Source organism: Loxodonta africana, chromosome 1 (genome assembly GCF_030014295.1).
Source record: "Loxodonta africana isolate mLoxAfr1 chromosome 1, mLoxAfr1.hap2, whole genome shotgun sequence".
NCBI lineage: Eukaryota > Metazoa > Chordata > Mammalia > Proboscidea > Elephantidae > Loxodonta > Loxodonta africana.
This window is the reverse complement of record NC_087342.1, coordinates 71,286,183-71,306,539: the sequence shown is the minus strand read 5'-3', so window position 1 is coordinate 71,306,539 and position 20,357 is coordinate 71,286,183. Positions and strand designations below refer to the sequence as shown.

Genomic DNA, 20,357 nt, shown 5'->3' with positions numbered 1-20,357 from the left:
TACTGCTTTCCACCCACATAGTGCTTTGATATACCTTTGACAGTTTTATTCATCTTTCATAATTGGTGGAGCATTTAATGCATTTGAAATGCTTAAGGACCAGTTTACCCGTCTAATGTTCAGATAAGAGTACACATGTAAACCAGTGAAAGGTTCATGCCAGGCTTTCAAGCATATAGTTGACGAAAACAGTTAAATTTGATGGTAGTGTCTTCTACAGCCATTTTACTTGAAAACGTGGGTGGCTCTGAAAAGAGCCTTTTGAGTGAGGCGATGTTTCCACGAAAACTTAGTTAAAATCATGCTCGTTCTCCGCGGATGCGGCGAGCGAGTTGGATGTCCTTGGGCATGATAGTGACGCGCTTGGCGTGGATGGCGCACAGGTTGGTGTCCTCAAACAGCCCCACCAGGTAGGCCTCGCACGCCTCCTGCAGCGCCATGACGGCCGAGCTCTGGAAGCGCAGGTCGGTCTTGAAGTCCTGCGCGATCTCGCGCACCAGCCGCTGGAAAGGCAGCTTGCGGATCAGCAGCTCGGTGGACTTCTGGTAGCGCCTGATCTCGCGCAGCGCCACGGTACCGGGCCGGTAGCGGTGGGGCTTCTTCACGCCGCCGGTGGCCGGGGCGCTCTTGCGGGCAGCCTTGGTGGCCAGCTGCTTACGGGGCGCCTTGCCACCGGTGGATTTACGGGCAGTTTGCTTTGTGCGAGCCATGATAAACAAGGTAGAAGCAGACGGTTAAGAACTGATGCCAGTACTTTCCCCAGCGTCTTTGCTAGTATTTATAGTTCCTGAGGTGTAGTGATTGGATGAGAAAATATTCAAATATCGCGCGCTATGTTCTGATTGGTCTTTTTTTAAGCGCGCCTTCTGGCAATGGTGCAGTTTCATTGGCTACTATATTCTGCGCTCTGCTCCTTTCACATTTTACCTTCTTTTCTCAACTTTCACTAGTCTGAACGCGATGCGTTTGATAGAGCAGTTAATTTCCTCATAAAACTAGATTTCAATGATATTGTAGTCCCTCAGTTCTGTGAAATCCTTCAGTTCATCGGGGAAAAAAGGGAATATTGCCCTTTCTCCCCCACCCCCGTGAAATGTATACGTCAATGCTATTCTACCTGATATTAGTTTAGAAGTCCGCGAAACCTTTAAAAAAAAAAAAAAAAAGGGAGTCCTTTGTGATGTTTTAAGTGACCGAGAACCTTTACCTTTCATTGAAACCTACAAGTAATAACCTTAGATATCGAAGTAATACACCGGCGTTCGCCGAAACATTTTCTGTAACCTGTGTCCTTTTTCGCTGTTTTCTAATTTCTACACTTAGAGCGCTGTCAAGGTTTTACATCCTGAAGCCTAGAGAACACTTCCCTAGATGTAAAGCGGCTGTGGTATTACTTTAATAAAGACAATTTGGCTGATCAGAGTGGAAGGTGCAAGACTTCCTTTTGCGCGAGCAGGCAGCTCAGGAAAGTGAACTTTTAACATTTTAATAATCTCTAAAACCTACATGCCACCAAGAGCGGAAATATTTGTCCTTTTTGTAGTTCTCGGTCTTTGGGGGCAGGACTCCGCCCTGCGCGATGGCGACTTTGCTCAGCCTTGCGGTTGGCCAGCGGCCAGTGGCGCGGGATGATGGCGTCTTCTAGTTGGTGCCGGCCACGTCGCGCACCAGCTCCAAAATGGCGGATGCCAGGTATTCGAGCACAGCCGCCCCGTGAACCCGCATGCCGGCCCCCAGTAGTTCGTAATAATGGTCCTGACAGAGAGAGTAGTGGATTCGAAGTGGGCAAAACCCAACAACTTATTTCCTTATAAGGAAAACCTCACAGAACGTAAGATGTGATCATTTTACACAAAGAGGAGGTAGCACAGATTATCCCTTTTTATTGGTTAAGAAACCTTTACTCAACTGCCAATAAAAAAGCAGATCTAGCACACCTTATTTGCACAGGGGTTCCATTGTTTTTGAAGCCAGCTCAACCGAAAATCAGGAGGCGAAAACCATTATTTCAATGAAACTAGGGTAGAAACCTTCCTTCAGTCAGCTCATTTGTGGAGTTTTTTTTTTTTTTTTTTTAGCAGTGTTTGGTGGTTGTTACTGCTGGAAGCGTTTGATTACATCCACAAATAGAAGTCTGTTTTCTTAAAAAGTGTACTCTTCACGAAACCCCTGTACAGGAAGTTTGTATTCGAGGGTTCTGCAATTAACTAGCGTTCAAACAAAAAGAAGCGCAATTTTGTTCTCACTGGCTCTTTTCTAAATTCTTAACAAAAAGAATGTAATATATTTTAAAACTATAAAGTCCCAAAATGGGTAACAGGAGAAAGTAATAGAGAAAACGGGAGGGAAATGTATCTAGGACCTTTACAAGTGAGCTCCTCTTTGACTTATTAGAATCGGTTGTTGCTACAGTTAGGTGGTTTGAGGGAGGTGGAGACAGTCAGTTTGCTTGCTCTAAGGCCGGACTTGTTTGAGAACAGCAACCGCGCGCGCGCGCGAATAATACGTGATATCCAAGCTCATGGAAGGGCTAGGAGCTCGGAACCTTGGGCAGGAAAGTGTAATGAGACCCTGGTTCATCACTGCTTTATTCTGTTAGTCTCTGGTTCGCAATGTGAAGTCGCTCAGCTCCTTGGTGCTTCCAAATGCTCTTTATACCATCAGACAAGTTAAAGGATTGCCCCAAAATCTTACTCCTAGGACGTCCCCTGTCGCTTCCCCAATAAGGCGAGATCAACCCCGGTCATAAAGCGTATTAGGAAACTGTGTAGTCCACTCTGCATTTAACTTCAGTGCTCGATTTTGAGCTCTTGATATTTCTTCAATTAAAAAAAAAATCACCATGTGGTAATAGCATATGGTGATGTGGAACATATATAGGGTGTAAACATTTGGGCTTGTTCGGGGTATGTTGTAGGAACGGATGATTAACAAGGGCATAGAACATTCGTGTGTGAGATATGTTAGGCTGCGGAAATAACATCCAACTACAAAAACTGCATTTGCTCTGACAAACCTTCCACACTTACAACATGAATGTTAACTGCGGTGTTAGTGATTTCTGGAGATCGAGGTGAAATTGTCAGGTGATTGGAATTTAGATGGCCTCCCTCTATTTGCAAACCAAACCAAAACACACACCACCTGTTTTGGGGGAGGAAAGTAGCACTCTGACGTGGCTGGGCAACAGAGAGCTCGACCCTATCCCACTCACTGTTTCCATCTCTACATGGGAAAGCCTTGGGACCGCAGGCGCCGCTGTCTGGGTGCGCTTGCGCGTCAGAGAGAAGCGCAATAAGCCTACTCTGCCTCCTGCAGCCATCTGAAACCCAGTGTGCTAGGTGGCGGCACAGGGGGCGCTCGGGGGGCGGGCGTCGGCGCGCACCAATCACGACAAGGTCCCGCCCTATAAATACGCGGCTCTCGGGCCCCTTTGCGTTCTCCTGTCTTGTCAGGTCCTAGTGGTTTTTTCTGCTCTTTCCTGGTGTCGCCATGTCGGAGACCGCGCCGCCCGCCCCGGTTGCTTCCACGCCTCCTGAGAAAGCTCCCCCTGCCAAGAAGGCGAAGAAGCCGTCGAAGGCTGCCCCTACTACCAAGAAACCCGCAGGACCGTCTGTGTCGGAGCTTATAGTGCAGGTAGTTTCCACCTCTAAGGAGCGCAGCGGCGTGTCCCTTGCCGCACTCAAGAAAGCGCTGGCAGCTGCCGGCTACGATGTGGAGAAGAACAACAGCCGCATCAAGTTGGGCCTGAAGAGCCTGGTGAGCAAGGGCACCCTGGTGCAGACCAAGGGCACCGGCGCCTCGGGCTCCTTCAAACTCAACAAGAAGGCGTCTTCCGCTGAAGCCAAGCCTAGCAACACGAAGGTGGCAGCCAAAGCTAAAGCAACAGGCGCTAAGAAGCCTAAAAAGCCTGTTGGGGCTACCGCCAAGAAAAGTGTGAAGACTCCGAAGAAGGCTAAGAAGCCTGCGGTGGTAAGAAAATCTAAGAGTCCCAAGAAGCCTAAGGTTGTGAAGGCCAAGAAGGTATCTAAGAGCCCTGCTAAAGCTAAGGCGGTGAAGCCTAAAGGAGCGAAGACAAAGGTGACCAAGCCGAAGACTGCCAAGCCCAAGAAGGCGGCTCCCAAGAAAAAGTAAAGTTCTGGTTGGAAGCTTCTTCAATAACCAAACGGCTCTTTTAAGAGCCACCTACATATTTCAGGAAAAGAGCTCTAGTAACAGATTTTTCAGCCACTTGTAAAAAAGGAAGAAAAAAAAAAATAGCTTTGCTTAGCACCAGGATTACTCTGCGAGTTCTTAGTCTTCGCACCTGAGCATTAAATCTTAACCGAGTGGTAGGTCTTCAAAGGTTTTATGGTGGTTCCGAATAAGTCCCTTGCCTAGTTTTCTCTGCCAGAGGCAACTGTCCTGTAATTAGAATCACCTGGGGGGCCTTTCTGGCCATACCCGTCACCTTGGCATCCCATACTAATTAGCCACGAAGATCGGACCTCTGCCCCAGACTTGAAGCGTGTAGTACGTGCAGACATGGGTCTACTCCCGTCCTGCGCGTTGTGTCATCAGGGTCTATTGTTCAGGCAGCCTTTTCCAAAACCTGTTGGCCCTGAAAAGTCCTTTTGGGGTAAACAGCGAAACCTATAGTTAAAACGCTTGATGTCCTTGATCATGATGGTGACCTGTTTGGCGTGGATGGGGCACAGGTGGTGTCCTCAAATAACCCCGTCACGTAGGCCTCGCACGTATGTAGCACCTTCGTGGCGGAGCTCTGGAAGCAGAGGTTCGTCTTAACTTGCGCGGAGTCTGTTTGGTGCGAGCCATTGCCCAAACAAAGGAGCTTGGCTGCCATGCAGTTTTAGAGCTGAAGCTCAAAAGCTCTCACTCGCTTTTTCTGCTCCTTTCTAGCAACAGAACTGCCCTGATTGGATAATACTTGAAAATCCCACTCCGTGCCTAACTGGATCGTATTTCATCGCGTGCAGGGCTTTCAACCCTGGTGACACCACCCTACATTAATACTGGGAGCCTTTTCGCAGAATTGCCCCGTAAAGCTTTTGGAATTTAAATAAATTCTGGGGTTCAGATTTTACTAGCTTGTCTATTTTGTTCATACTGAACAAAGATAGCATGAATTGCGCTTACTCGGTGCAGCTCAATTAGTTGTAGAACTTTATATATGCATATACAAATTTATTAAAAACCGGTTGTTCTGTTTTTTCTAATGGTCTTTTCCTTTTTTCCATTGTTCTGCTTGGCTCCTTTCCTCCCCTCACATATGGACAATTCACACTCTTGCTCCCCCTTCCCTAACTCACGTAAACAAACTGGTATGTAGTCATGCATGTTTTCCTTTGAACTCAGACTTACATAAAAAAAAAAAAATACCCAAAACATGCCTTGTTTTGCTTTTCGGTCAGTTTGTTTGTTTTTAACAAGATGGTGATATTACCCTTCTCTGCATCTTGTTTTTCTCTATTAACAAAACCTTTTAGTCAACTGGTCTAATTACATGCTTCCTCATTTTTTAAAACATATTTCACATGAAGTAGCATCATTTATTCATCCATTTCCTATTGATAGGCATTCACATTGTTCCCAGTTATCGCTGCTCACCATGGTGCAAATAAAGTCCTCAGTCTGGGATTGCTAGGTGAGAGTATGTATTACATTACAGACTACACACATGTATATAAATTTTAAAATACTAAAATGTTTTAGTTACAAGTTTCACAGCTTCTACATTTCCACTCTTGGTTAAGAAGGCCAACTCCCTCCATTACTTATGCAGGCTTCTAGATTTTCTTTTTAAAAATTCATTGCTTTAAAAAAAAAAGTTTTTAATCTTTAGTTCATTTAGGATTTATGTGGTATTAGAAAATGTACATTCTTCCATGTGGATGGCCAGTTGTTCTCAATTTATGAAACAATCCATCCATTTCCCCACTGAACAAAAATGTACCATCTTTATTATTTATTAAATTCTCATATAATGGCATCTATTTCTCAATTCTTGCTCTTTTGTACTGATCTTTTTGTCTATTCCTTTGTCAATACCATATTAATTTGATTATAATGGCTTTATAATATGCTCTGATATCTAAGGTAGCAAGTTCCCACTCACAGTTATGTAAAATTTCTTGGCTGTTCTTGGGCATGTATACGTCCAATATACACTTTTAAACCACTTTAGTCAATATTCAAAAGACTGTATTTGGTTCTAATTTTAATTGTGTTAAAATTATTTTTGGTTTATTTTGTGAGAAGCTTAGCAGCGACATTTTCTTCCCATTCAAAAATATCTTCCCACTTTTTCAGTTGACTTATGATTTAATTGTTTTTTGTATGTCATGTATTTTCTTAATTGTATTCCTAATTAGTCTACAGACTTGTTTCTATTGTAAATGGAATACTCTTCTCATTTTCTTTCTTTTTTTAGGTATTATTGTTAGGAGGGAAGAAATGTATTGATGTCTTCTACCAGCTAACTTTCCAACTTCTGTAATTCTAGTTTCGCTTTCTTTCTTTACCCTTTAGAATCCCTTGATTTTTTCTAGTCATCAACAAAATAATTTCACTGTTTGTTTTCTTCAATGTGACTATCAAGTATTTTCTTTTCATACTGTGTTTTCTAGAATCTCCAAGAAAAGTCAAATAATAATTTTAGCAGGCATCCCTCCTTAGTTCCTGGTTTTAACAGACATAGTGGTATTAAGTATTTTGTTCTTTAGGATAATATTCATTGCTATTATTTTTAGTTTTTTACCATTGCTCTGCTCCCTCTTTATTTTTGTTATTTTTGGCACTTCTGTTGTATTTAAATGGTTCCCTTTTATTCCTATTTTCCTTTGAAATTTTGTTTTGCATGTTGGCTAGATTTTTCTCATATATTGATATGATCATACAGGTTTTCTACTTTTTAAAGTGGTTTGGTGTTTTCTTAGATGTTAAGCTCTCAAAATCAATGTGGCTGAAAGCCTCAACTAGAAGAATGAGGAGTATTCTTCTAAGAGGGTCACCTATAAGGGAGGAACAGGTGTGTGATGGTGGAGTTAGGGAAGGGTGAATCAGAAATCCTTTTGTGAAGTTTGCAGAGCTATGAGATTACATGGTGGAGGAGGGAGTGATCAAGGGATCAAATGCTGTTGGTAGATGAAGGTGAGAACAGTACACTGGGTTTAGTAGCATGGAGTTACGGTGGCCTTCACAAGAGTACTTTTGTGGAGGATACAGTTGAACCGAGTTGGTGTTATAAACTTGAAAGTCACTGGTATATCCACGGAGTTTAAAGTCATGAGGTGACCAAGGAAGTGACTAAGAGTATAAAGAGACAAGAGAGGACAGAGTCCTGAGGCATCCAACATCAAGGGTTGGGGAGACTTGGTTCTGACCATTTCTCCTGGATAAATACAAATTATTGCACTTCTTAGTGCTTTCACTTATTTAAAAGTAAAAGGGTTGAATTAGAGCAGTGTTTTTCAAACATGGAATAGAAGAGAACAGAACATATTTGTACGTACCACATCAAAGGTAAATATGGCTTCGTGGAAGTTAGGTTTCAGGTACTAATGTTAGGCATTCGTAGGCACGCGCTGGGACATGAAGAAAAATGCATTTCTTATTGAGGATCACAGTAAAAAAAAAAAAAACTCTGAACACCAATGGTTAGGATACTCCCTATGGTCATTTCCAAATCCAAGAATCTATCATTTAAATTGATGTTCTGATCACAGAATTATATTAGATCTAGTATTAATACAAATTAGCAGAGAGAGATTTGACATCAATCTCATTGATTGTCTTAGGGATCTTCCTAAGATAAGCAGGTGACAAGGGTGACATAAAAATTCTGTTTACTAATTGGTTTATCCCTGTGGGGCTCTAAAAAGAGGGGAGGAAGCAAAGGAAAGCATAGGAGGTTATATGACTTCCAGGACTGACTGAAGATCAGTGGGGCCTCTTAGGAAGAGGTATATTAAACAAAAACAAAAAATGCAACCAGTTGCTTTAAGTTGACTTCGACTCATGGCGACCTGATGTGTGTCAGAGTAGGCTGATTTTTCCAAAGTAGATAGCCAGGCCTTTCCTCCAGGGTACCTCTGGGTAGACTGGAACCTCCAACATTTCAGTTAACAGCTGAGCAATCCAAGCATCCAGCATAGGGGACTGGATAACTAAACCATGGTTCCTTCACTGTGGCACTATTTGTGCCATCCAGAGACTAAGATGGTACAGGCTACAAATAATGGGTTTTGGTAAGTAAATCATACAATAATCACACATAGATGGGAAAAAGACGAAGGGGAAAAATCTCTCATCTTTGATTTTTGTATTGTGAGTAGCCAAAGTAAAAAAGGGAAATGTTGGAGGCAGGGAAGGAAGAGGGTGGATTACTGGTAAATTTTTTTTTTTCTTTACTACACCATAATATATTTTTCAAGTATTTGAAAATCAGCCCAGATAAGTGGAAGTCAGCAAAAAAAAAAAAAAATATTCTGCATATAATAACAGAACTGGACTAAAACAGAGGTATGAACTACTAAAAAGTTGTTGAGTAAAATTCCATCATGTGTATGTACCATTTTAATCAGTTACCTATTGTCGGATTTAAAAATATATATATATTTAACAAAAATTACAGTCATTTTCAAGTGTTATCTCAGAATAGATTCCCAAAAGTGAGATTTCTATGTCAAAGCGTAAAAAAGTAACATTGCAAATGACAGGTTTTGGTAAAATTACAACAAAGCAACCTTAAAAACAAATACAAAGACCTAAGACATGTTATTAGACCTCAACTATCATTGATCACATCTTTTTAATTTAATTTTGAACAAACTATATATTAATATGATTAAAAAATCAAAACTATATAAAAAGATGTGCACTAAGAAGTCCACACCTCTGTCCCTTCCATATGGTTCACCTCTTAGTGTTTCTTTACGCAAATCGAGCTAAACTATATATCTTTTTCTATCCCATTCAGTTATAGCATAACACATACATGTTCTGTACCACTGTTCACTTAGCAGTCTGTCCTGGAGCTGTGTCTGTAACAGGACACAGAGGTCTTTCCTCACCTCTTTCCACAGGTACATGATATCCATCTTGTGAAGGAACCATGGCTAAGTTATCCAGTCCCCTATGCTGGATGCTTGGGTTGCTTCAAGTATTTTGCTATTGTAATCAAAACCAAACAAGTAAATTACTTTACTCGTGTCCTTTTTTGTGCACTGTGAATGTCCTTTGCCCACCTTTTTATTAAGAAAACTGTTGGCTCCTTTTAAATCTGATTCTAGAAGCCCTACATATATTACAGATAAGCCTTTTGCAAAATGAGTTGCAAAATGTTTTTCCAGATAGTCATTTATTTTTTAACTTTGTTTATGATGAATTCTGCTCTGCAACCTTTTTATTGTTATGTAAATGAATCTGTCAATATTTTCATTCATGGCTTTTAGTTTTGAGTAATAGCTAGAAAGGTCTTTCCTGCACTAAGAATAAATTAACCTATATTTTCTTCTATTACATCTGTGGGTTGCTTTATTTTTTACATTAAAATTTTTGATCTACTTGAAGTCTATCCTGGTTTTAGAAGCAGTTATCCAGCTGGCTCAACAGCTTATTAAAAGTTCTTCTTTACCCCCAAAGATAAAAGTGCTGTCTTTAGTGTATACAAAATTCTTGCCTTACTTGCACCAATACCACACGGTATTATTATTACTTTATCAGTGTTCCACCTCATTTTTCCTCAAGAACGCTTTGGCTATTCTTAGCTCTTTGCATTTGCATATTAAGTTTGGACACTTTATTTCTATAACAAAACTTGTTGGAGTTCTGATTAATATTGCACAAATTTATTGATCAATTTGGTGACAACTGACACCATTAAAATACTGAGTGTTTCAACCATGAGTACAATATATTCCATTTCTATTTAATTTTATTGTTTAATTTCAATAATGTTTATACTTTTCTGTGTAAAGATCACGTATCTTGAAAATTCAAATAATTCATGGGAAAACTACAAGCATAAAGAATAGCAGAGTATTAGGCTTAAAGGCAGAAAAATCAATAACCTTCTTATATAGAAACAATTGCTAAGTAGAATAACAGAAGAACAGATTCCATTTACAAATGGCAAAAAATAAAATACTTAGGCATAGATGTAACAAGAATGTCTAAAACTTATGTGAGAAAAACTATTAGAATAATGCTGAAAAATGCAAAAATAGGTTGCAATAAATGAAAAACATTCCATATTCTTAGATAACCAACCAGTTGTCATCCGGTTTCTGACTTACAGCAACCCCGTGCATTTGAGAACAGAACTGCACTCCATAAGGTTTTCAATAGCTGTGAACTTTCAGACGCAGATCGCCAGGCCTGTCTTCCCAGGTGCCTCTGGGTGGATTCAAACCGCCAATCTTTAGGTTAGTAGCCAAGTGTTTAACCATTTGCACTACCCAGAACCACACGTACTTAGATATGAAGACTCGATTTTAAGGATATCAGTTCTTCTTAAATTTATAATTTATATGCAATCCCAATTTAAAAAAAAAAAAAACTATCACCTCCCTCAGCCAATGCTTTGATTTGATTTGATAAAAAGTTCATTTAGAAAATAAACAAGCAAGAACAGCTAGGAAAAAAAAACAGAAAGAACAATTGAGGGATGAGAGGTAGACTACTATGTATTAAAACGTATTGTAAAGCCTCTGTAACTAAAACAGAGTGGTAATGGTGAATGAATATATAGACAGTCTGATGAACCAGCACAAAATCCACAAAGAGACCTAAGTGTATATAAAATTTAGTATAAGACGGCAAAACAAATCAGTTAGGAAAACCCTTTTAATAAATGATGTTAAATCATTTAGATAGTAGTATTAAAAAAAAAATTGTATCTCTTCCTCCAACTATATACAAGGATAAATTCTAAAATGACCTAAGCATTAAAAATATAACTATGTAATTATTAGAAGAAAATATGGGTTAATTACTTTATAAATGAGTGGGGAAACCTTTCCTAACTGACTCAATATCTAGAGCATAAAAGGAAAATATTATTAACTTTGACAACCTTTACCTGGCAAAAAGCACCCTAAGTAATAAAGACAATTGACAATCTGAGAAAAAAAATATTTGCAAGCAGTACGTAAGTAGGAAGTCCTTTCTTGCTTTTCCAGCCATTCAGGCTTCCTCTTGTGCCTCCTATTGACAAAGACTAGTGGGGAGGCAGTTGGCAAAGCAGAAATGTGGTTTGCAAGATCCTAGCTATAGCATCACTGCAAAATACAGAAGAGATTGGATCTTAAAAGCCACCACATGGCGGTATCAGATCGCCTCTGCTGCTGTTCCCTGGATGCCTCATCATTCCTTGGTGTTCCCTCTAAGTCTGTCAGCGCCTTTGTAAATAATCCCTTCATTATGTTCTTTTCGGTTAAACATTCTGGTTTAACTCTGACCTCTTGGAACCCTAATATGGCACTTAGACTTTATAGGGCTGAAGGAGTAAAAGATGGCATGTGCAGTTCAATCAGGAAGTTGGCATTCTACCATGATGGCTTCTATTGTTCCCATGAAGGTGGGATTAAGATAAGAGCTGAAAGTGAGTGCTGGGAGAGAGCGGGAGGGGCTCAAAGCTTCGAGAGGGAATATCTGGAATACCTTCCATACAGAATGTAGGTTCCATGAGGGCAGAGACTGTCTTATTCACCACTTAATCCTCAGTGCCTATACTACACAAAGTCGGTGCTTAATAAATATTTGTTGAATGATTTAAGCAGAAATAAAACAAATCTTAGAAGGTTGGTACTGGTGGGCAGTATAGAGAACCCAGGTGAAGCTCATGACCATGGATTTATATGGACCAAAAAATTAAAGATTGGGAGCTTTTCCCCAGCCATGCTGGAGTACAGGTGTACCATGCTGGGTATGGGGGTAGAAAAAAGTTACATGTGTGATCTTGCCTGTGCAATAGAAAGACCATGAGGCAAAGGACTAGGAAATACTGCAACTGAAGTAAGGAGCAGGGGAAGCTTGCCACCAGGGAGGGAAAGAAGTGGAGATGGGAGGGGACAGAGACCTGCTATTTCCCATCTATGTCCCCTGGGTATATTCCCACACGATAAGTGAATTCAGTTTTCAACCATCACTAAAATTTTGTTCTTCATTTTATGGTCATTTGTTCCACATCCACAATGAACTTTTATTACTTCTTATAATTATGCAACTCACCAAGAGTTAAGAATCCATGGCTACCACTTTGAGCTGGCAGAGAAGTCATGATTCCCTACTGAATGCCAGTATCTTAGCTTAGGTGACTCAAATTTGGGCTTTGGCAAGATCATAAACAACTAATTATCTTGAATTTTCAGATTGAAGAAAGAAATTGAGGGACGAACAACCCTAAAACTGGAAACTCTACTGCCTTATCACTGCTGATTTTTACATGGGGCAGGATAGAGTAAAACCGTTTTGTACAGATTCAATACATGTTGATTCTTTTAATCCCTATTCTTAAATTGAGTTCCAGTCAGTGTTCCTCCATCTAGGCAGCCCCTTTCTCCATCCTGCAATTGTCTTTCATCATATATCTCTACCAACCTATCACCCAGGGCACCTAACACATACTGTAGTATGGGGATCAAGAATGTTTCTAAAAGGTAAAGTTCAGGATGAGATTTATAGCTGAAGGGAGCCTTCCAGGAGACAGTAGACTGATACGCCTTGAATACAAAGTGGACATAACAGGGTGACACTGGAATATCACAGTGTAGGTCTCCCAAGAGGGTGGAGTGTGGGAAAACTAGAGGGAATTGTTCTCCTGGAACCAGAAGAGAGGGAATTACGGAGCCAGAGTGTTTCAGTGTATTCCCAGATTTGCCCAGCAGAGGGAGCCCCTGGCAGATGATGGGCTAACCATACAATTAGAAAAAGCTGAAGCTGGGGGCTTTCCAAAACATCATGCCTGCTATTTCCAACTGTTCGGAGAAAAGGTTAAATAGCCAATTATTAAAATATTCAGAACAAAGTATCAACAGCTATATTTACTTTTCTACATTAACTTCTAACCTTTATAAATCTGTTGAGTATATTTTCCATAGTTTGTCATATACACTCAATTTTGTATTTTGCTTTTTCTTTTTTGATTTAAGCCAGCATTTTTGTTAGCTTTCTGTGTGTTGATAATAATCATTTAAATACTATATAATTCTTCAAACCTGATTGTACAGCTAAATTTACAAAGCCACTCATCCGTTTGGTTAGAACAAATTCCAAAGTATTTTGGCTGCTATATTAACTTTGGACGCCCTGGTGGTGTAGTGGTTAAGAGCTACGGCTGCTAACCAAAAGGCTGGCAGTTCAAATCCACCAGGTGCTCCTTGGAAACCCTATGGGGGGACAGTTCTATTCTGTTCTATAGGGTCGCTATGAGTTGGAATCAACTCGACGGCAATGGGTTTGGTTTGCTTTTGGTTTATACTAATATTTCCAAAATTAGGTATTTGCTTCCAAAATTAAGAATTGATTCCTTAAGATATGTTCCAAGGTAATGGCCATTTATGAACTTTTCATCATATTACCGTATTGACTTTATCAGAATTTCTTAATTTACAAAGCCATTCACTTTATGTGGTTTAGGACATTAACCTGTATGCTTAACTTTAAAGGCTAATTGAATGAATAAAATGCTCCCCTCAAGCTTGTTTAAATTTGTATTTATTATGTGGAAGTGTAAAAACAAAATATCAAAGGCAACATCCCCTGCCCTTTTTTTTTTTTTTCCAGAAGTGCCGAGTTTCTCCTTTACCAGAACCAGCATTTAATCAGCAGATGACTATACTGTCTAGATTTGTTAGGCTAAATACTTTAAAATTCCCAAAGCAGATGTATTTTCCTCTTTCGTATTATTGTTCTCTAAATTCCCCATATCCAAAGAAAACATAAGAGCCCTCCATGTGCTCTAAACACGGTTTTTGCCTGTTATCAAATATGACACACTGGTGGTCCCTTAGGCTTAAGCTCATTTGGTCTGTGAAACATTACTTGGATTATTCCATAAGTCACTAGACAATGGCTGGTCTGAAAAATTGACACCTTACATGTTACCAGTGGAACAGCAGCAAACTTTTATTAAGCTTCTTTAGTAAAAGAAGCTTATTTGTTATGTTTCTCTGTCTTCTATCTACTAAAGAAAAAAACAGAACCTTCCTAGTGGTTAAAACAAAATTTTTGCTCCATCCCACAATTCTCTCTCCCGTATTTCAGCAGAGCATAACAATGAATACTTTTGATTCCGTGTTGATGAAGTTTCTACTGATGGCTTTGGTTTTCTTCATGAACAGGGCAAAGGTCATATGGTAAGAATAATGCCCAATATGGTGGCAAAACAGAAATGAGTGTAGAGGAGGAGATTTGCAATAGCCAGTGTGGAGAATGGGGAATGGACTGACTAATATCTCAGCAGGTACAAACCATGACTCTATGACAGTACATGGTATTTCTCTAGCACAGCCCAGCTGCCTAGGGACAGATGTGGTTGGTGGGGCTGACCAAAATTTAAAGTTCTGTTCAACTGGTGAAGTGCAAGAATAAGGGGACAAGAGAGATAAGGATATCAAGAGATGCAATGGATGGACAGACTGTGATGTCTTGGCAGAATAGGGCAGGAACTGAAGAGAGAGGGCAGTGCAGAGATGGGGATAAGACAGGGATCATGGGACTAGAAGGGGTCAAACCACAGGGCGATGCAAATAACAGAGTGAAAGGTCGATAAGGATGAGACTGTGGAGAGGAATATGCAATGTTGAATTTATTTACTACTTCAGAGAGATGTTGGCTAGGGCTTGTTCCAGATGATGGCTGGATTCCAGGGGGGCTGATTCTGAGTTGTGGCTCTGATGGAGCGGAACACGGGAGCTGAGCAATGAGGAAATGATAGTCCAAGAGGGCACTTCTCAAATTCCAGTGTGCAAAATCATCACATGGGGTCCCTGTTAAAATCCAGATTCATGGGCCTCACCTGAGACCTTATTTTATCGGAATGTGGAGAGTGAGGCCCAAGAAGCTGCATTTTGTGGTTCAGGCCTTAGAGGAACTATATTCCAAGGTGTTGGGTGGGCTTTCCACATGAGCACTGAGTTCACCCAGGCTGGGGATAAGGCTAGGGTAGAACAACATGAACTAGGTGATGAGGTCTATACCGAATGTGGGCAAGTGACCAGGTTGTTTGACAACAGTGAGAGAGCCACAGGGTGACAAGGCTGAATGGCCTGGCTGCAAGTAGAGGGCTTTTCCCTCAGGGTGGGAGAGTTTAAGTGTGGAAAAAACATTGGGGAACACTGAAGACACACCCCACCTCTCAATCCCAAAGCTGTGGGATAAGGGGAGTATCTAACTTGCAGGAAGAGAGCTCCTCAGAAAACAACGCTCTCAGGGGAAAAGCCAGGATTCTGTCAAGGTCTGGAGCGTGTAGGAAGAGACTAAAGCAAAGAAATTTTCTCTACCACATCACACAATATCCCACAGGCTCCGGACTGGCTTGGTTGGATATTAACACAGTACTTAGCCAAGGCAGTATTTTCAGCACAGAACTGACGGATAAAATGATGTTCAGGTCAGATGACTCTGATGATGACGAATCACACCAAAAAAAGAAAATAAATGGAATAACTGAGGCAACTTTTGGCTTTGGTTTTTAAATCAACTTCATCGAAATATAACTTATATACAGTAAACTGCAGAGTTTTGACAAATGCATACACCCATATTACTACCACCTAACCAAGATACAGAATATTTCAATGATCTCAAAAAGTTTCCTTAAGTCCCTTTGAAGTCAATCCAGTTAAGACCTAAATAAGTGGAGAGGTATGCCATATTTGTGGACTGGAAAGCTTAAACTCTTAAGACGTTAATTTTCTTCAAATTGCTATACAGATGTAATACAGTCCCAATAAAAAATACATCTGGCAGAAACTGGAAACCTAATTCTAAATTTATATGGAAATGCCAAGGACTAAGGGTAACCTAAGCAATCTTTAAAAGAAACAAGTCCAAGGACTTTATTAAAAACCTACAGTAACCAAGATAGTATGTATTGGCATAAGGATAGACACATAGATCAATGGAACAGAAGCACAAACTCAGGAACAGACCCACACATCTATGGTTAGTTTTTTTTTTTTTTTTTGAATGCTAATTTGGTAAAATAAACATTACATAAAATTTGACATTTTAATCATTTTTAAGTGTTCAATTCAGTCACGTTAATTACATTCACAATGATGTGCAACCATCACTACTATCTATTTTCAGAAGTTTTTCATTCAAAGAGAAACTGAGTGCCCATTAACCAACAACTTCCCATTCCTTTCTCCTCCCAGCCTCCAGTAACCACTCATTTACCTTTGGCTCTGTGTATTTACCTACTGTAGATATTTCATATAAGTGGGATCATATAATATTTGTCCTTTGTGTGTGACTTATTTCACTTAGCGTATGATTTTAAGGCTCATCCATGTAGTTGCGTGCGTTAGACTTTCATTTCTCTTTACCACTAAATAATATTTCCTTGTATGTATATACTACATTTTGTTTATCCATTCATCTGGTGACGGACACTGGGTTGTTCCCACTTTTTTGCTACTGTGTATAACACTGCAATGAACTTTAGTATACAAGTATTTGTTTGGAGTTCCTGCTTTCAAATCTTTTGGATATATACCTAGTAGTGGAATTGCTGGGTTATATGATAAACCTACTTTTAGCTTTTTGAGGAAGTGCCAGTTTTCCACATTGTTTGTACCATTTTACATTCCCGTTAGCGATGGATAAGGAGTCTAACTTCTCCACATCCTCACTAGCACTTGTTATTCCCAGGTTTTTTATTAAATAGCCGTCCTGGTGGATATGAAGTAGTATCTCATTGTGGTTTTACAATACATATATCTGACAAAGGACTCGTATCCAGAAAATATAAAGAATCTATAACTAGATTAATAAGATGACAAACAAGCCAATTAAAATAATGGGTAAACCAAAACCATAATGAGATACCACTTCAACCCAATAGAATGGCTAAAATTAAAAAGACTGACAATCTCCAGTGTTAGCAAGGATGTGGAGCAACTGGTACTCTCATACACTGCAGGTGGAAGTGGCCAATCTTGTCACCACTTCAAGAATTTGGCTGTTTCCTATAAAATTAAACAATTACTTATATAGCCCAGTAAACTCTACTTAAGAGAAAGAAAATATGTCCATACCATGACCCGTATACATGTGTTCATATCAGCTTTTTTACAATGCTATAAACTAGAACCACCCCAAATGTCCATCAGCAGGTGACTAGATAAACGAATTGTAATATACCCATATCATGGAATACTACTCAGCAATAAATGGGACAAACTACTGATCCATGGAATAACATTGATGAATCTCAAGAACATGTTGAGGGAAATAAGCCAACACAAAAGAATGCTTATGATATAAATTCCATTTTTATGAAATTCTAGGAATGGGAAAACTAAGCTGTTAGTGAGAAATCAGTGGTTTCCTGGGCCAGAGTTGTAGAGGGCAGGGCAGTGACTGCAAAGGGGCAGAGGGGAACTTTCTAGGTTGATAAAAATGTTCTGTACGTTGATTATGTCACTAACTATATGAATGTAGGTCCCTGAGTGATGGAAACAGTTTGCACTGGACTACTAACCTAAAGGCTGGCAGTTTGAACCTACCCAGCAGTGCCACAGAAAAAAGGCCTGGCAGTCTGCTTCCATAAAGAGTACAGACAAGAAAAACCACGGAGCAGTTCTATTCTGTAACACATGGAGTCATCATGAGTTGGACCCAACAGCAACAGTTTTGGTTTGTTTTGTTCTTAATACATATTTATAAAACTCATTGAATTGTACAATTAATAAAACTAGTTGCCATTGAGTTGACGCAGACTCATGGTGACTTTGTGTCAGAGTGGAACTGCACTTCATAGAGTTTTCAATGCTGATTCTTCTGAAGTAGATCACCAGGCTTTTCTTTGGAGGAGCCTCTGGCTGGACTCGAACTTCCAACCTTTTAGTTAGCAGATGGGTATGTTAACCATTTGCACCACCCAGGGACTGCATATAATTCATGCAGATACCTTTTATTGTGTAAAAATTATTCTTCAATAATGTTAATTTGTTATTCAATATATTACTGGTTGAAATGGAAAGTAACTATTAATACCTTGAAAGAATTAAGTTATTTATAATAAAAATTAAAGAATACTATGGAAATTAAAGGGTGAAATAATGGCATGATTAATTAAAATAGAAAACAACTTACAAATTTTATCTTAGCCCGTAGCTGCCTCCCTAACTAAAGCCACCTTTGAACCTTCCATGTTCCATCATTCTGGTTGTTTCATATTTTCCTAGTTTATCTGTCACTAAACAGCTATTGGATAAACTCAGTCATATGGGGATTTAAAGACGTTATATGCTAAGTCTAGCAGGTACATTTTAACTTCTAAAGAAAAAATGAACAAAAGGAGGAGGAAAGAAAGAATAAAGATATAACAACAAAATTAAAAGCCAGTTCTTTCAAAAGCACTGATTTCTGGCAAAAATGACCGTCTTAGTTATCTAGTGCTGCTATAACAGAAATATGACAAGTGGGTGGCTTTAACAAATAGAAATTTATTTTCTCACAGTTTAGGTGGCTAGAAGTCCAAATTCTCTGTCAGCTCTGGAGAAAGGTCCTTGTCTCTTCTGAGCTTCTACTCCTTGGTGATCTTCATGTGGTTTGGCATCACTCTTCTCCCATCTCTGCTAGCTTTCGGTGCTTGTTTAATCTTTTATATCTCCAAATGGATTGACTCAAGACCTACCGTAATCCTGCATCATTAATTTCAGAGAGAAAACCCATTTCCAAGTGGAATTATAACCACAGGCATGGAGGTCAGGATTTACAACACATATTTGAGGGGGACACAATTCAATACATAACAATGATGAAAAAGAAATAAAAATTTTAAAAATAGGGGAAAATCTGCATTTGTTGCAGTCTATAACAAATTCTAGTGAATCGCTTTTGAGAATAAACACATTCCAAAATTTACACAAAAGGAAGAAGCCTCAAAATAATTAACTTTGAAATACAGGATCAAAAGTGGACCAGCCCATGCAGATAACAATGTCACAGTAATAACATGAGCCTCATATTGGCAAAAAAAAGAAGGAACATTTGAAGATAATCAGGAACTCAGAGTCAGGCTCAGGTGGATAAGGGGACTAACATATTCACAAGAAAAGGAAGCAGTGCAGAGATAGTTTGTAGATGATGCCAGGAAAACTGGCTCACTGAAAGACAAAAATTAAACTGGATCCTGACCTACCATCACATACAAAGGTGGACTCCACGTGAACAAAAGTCCTAAAAGGGTAAGGTAAAACTCTACAATTTGTAAAAGGAAAGGAGACCATTGTGCAAACTAAAGGGATTGGGAAAAACTTCTCGAACTAAACCCCATAAGCACAAGCCATAAGACAAAAACCAATGACTCTGATGATATGAAAATGAAGATTTTCTGTTCAATTAAGGAAGCTAGGACGAAGTTAATTCACCACCTCCCGGGTTCGAACCCCCTTCCCCCGCTTTGGTCTCTTAACTCACCACATTCTCTCCATGTCCCTGGGCGGGACTCAGGTCCGGAGTCACCATCTCCAACACCTGGAGATTCCTTCAAGAGCGGCTGCATCCTCAGAGCTCTTGTCCTTAACAGGAAAGAGAGCTGCGTCTGCGGAGGCCGCTGAAGGGCTTCTTGGGGTGCTGCGTACAGATCTCAGTCCCTGAGACTGTGAGAAAGGTCCCTAGGACTCAGACCATCCTGGGTAAGGGGCGGAGAAGTGACCTATCACGTGAAAAGCGCTGGAAGGAGGGGCGGCGGGAAAAGTAAAAACTGGCCACCTGTGGGGCGCGCCCAGCATAGCTGGAGGCACTAGGGGGCGCTGGTGCCCGCGCAGGCCGGGGGCGGGGCCAGCGTGGTGGCGGGGCTCCTGCGGCGTGAGAGGCGGCTCCAGGCAATCAGATGCGCCCCGGCAGGCCATCGCGAGAGCGTTCAGCGCAGCTGACGCCGGAGTCCTGCTTTGGGCGATCTCCTCCTCCCGACCCTGGACCCAGCGGATGAAGTCCTGCTCGGAACCGCTGCTTTCTGCGCCTTTGCTCACCTCTGTGCGAGTGTTTCATAAATAACTGAATTCCGAATGTAAGAATCGCCTCTGAGGAGAGATGGGTTGTTTTATGGACAAACAAAACAAACATAAAAAAAAAAAAACTTTGTAAAAAATAAACCCGTAACCGTGATCTTCCAGGACCTT

At 40.3% G+C, this 20,357-nt stretch overlaps 2 protein-coding genes across 2 annotated transcripts in view; one reads left to right on the top strand and one right to left on the bottom strand.

The window, feature by feature from the left end:
- LOC100671112 (uncharacterized) overlaps positions 1 to 7,549 on the bottom strand; it is a 44,529-nt gene extending 36,980 nt beyond the window's left edge. The window contains exon 1 of the mRNA XM_064293573.1: positions 306 to 7,549. Coding sequence (XP_064149643.1) covers positions 306 to 710 — 405 coding nt within the window. The 5' untranslated portion in view covers positions 711 to 7,549. The remainder of the gene's footprint in view (positions 1 to 305) is intronic.
- On the top strand, positions 3,421 to 4,785 carry H1-1 (H1.1 linker histone, cluster member). Its single transcript, XM_064281777.1, has one exon. The coding sequence runs from the start codon at positions 3,493 to 3,495 to the stop codon at positions 4,132 to 4,134; it is 642 nt and encodes a 213-aa protein (XP_064137847.1). The 5' UTR covers positions 3,421 to 3,492; the 3' UTR covers positions 4,135 to 4,785.
- Positions 7,550 to 20,357: the final 12,808 nt, after the last annotated feature.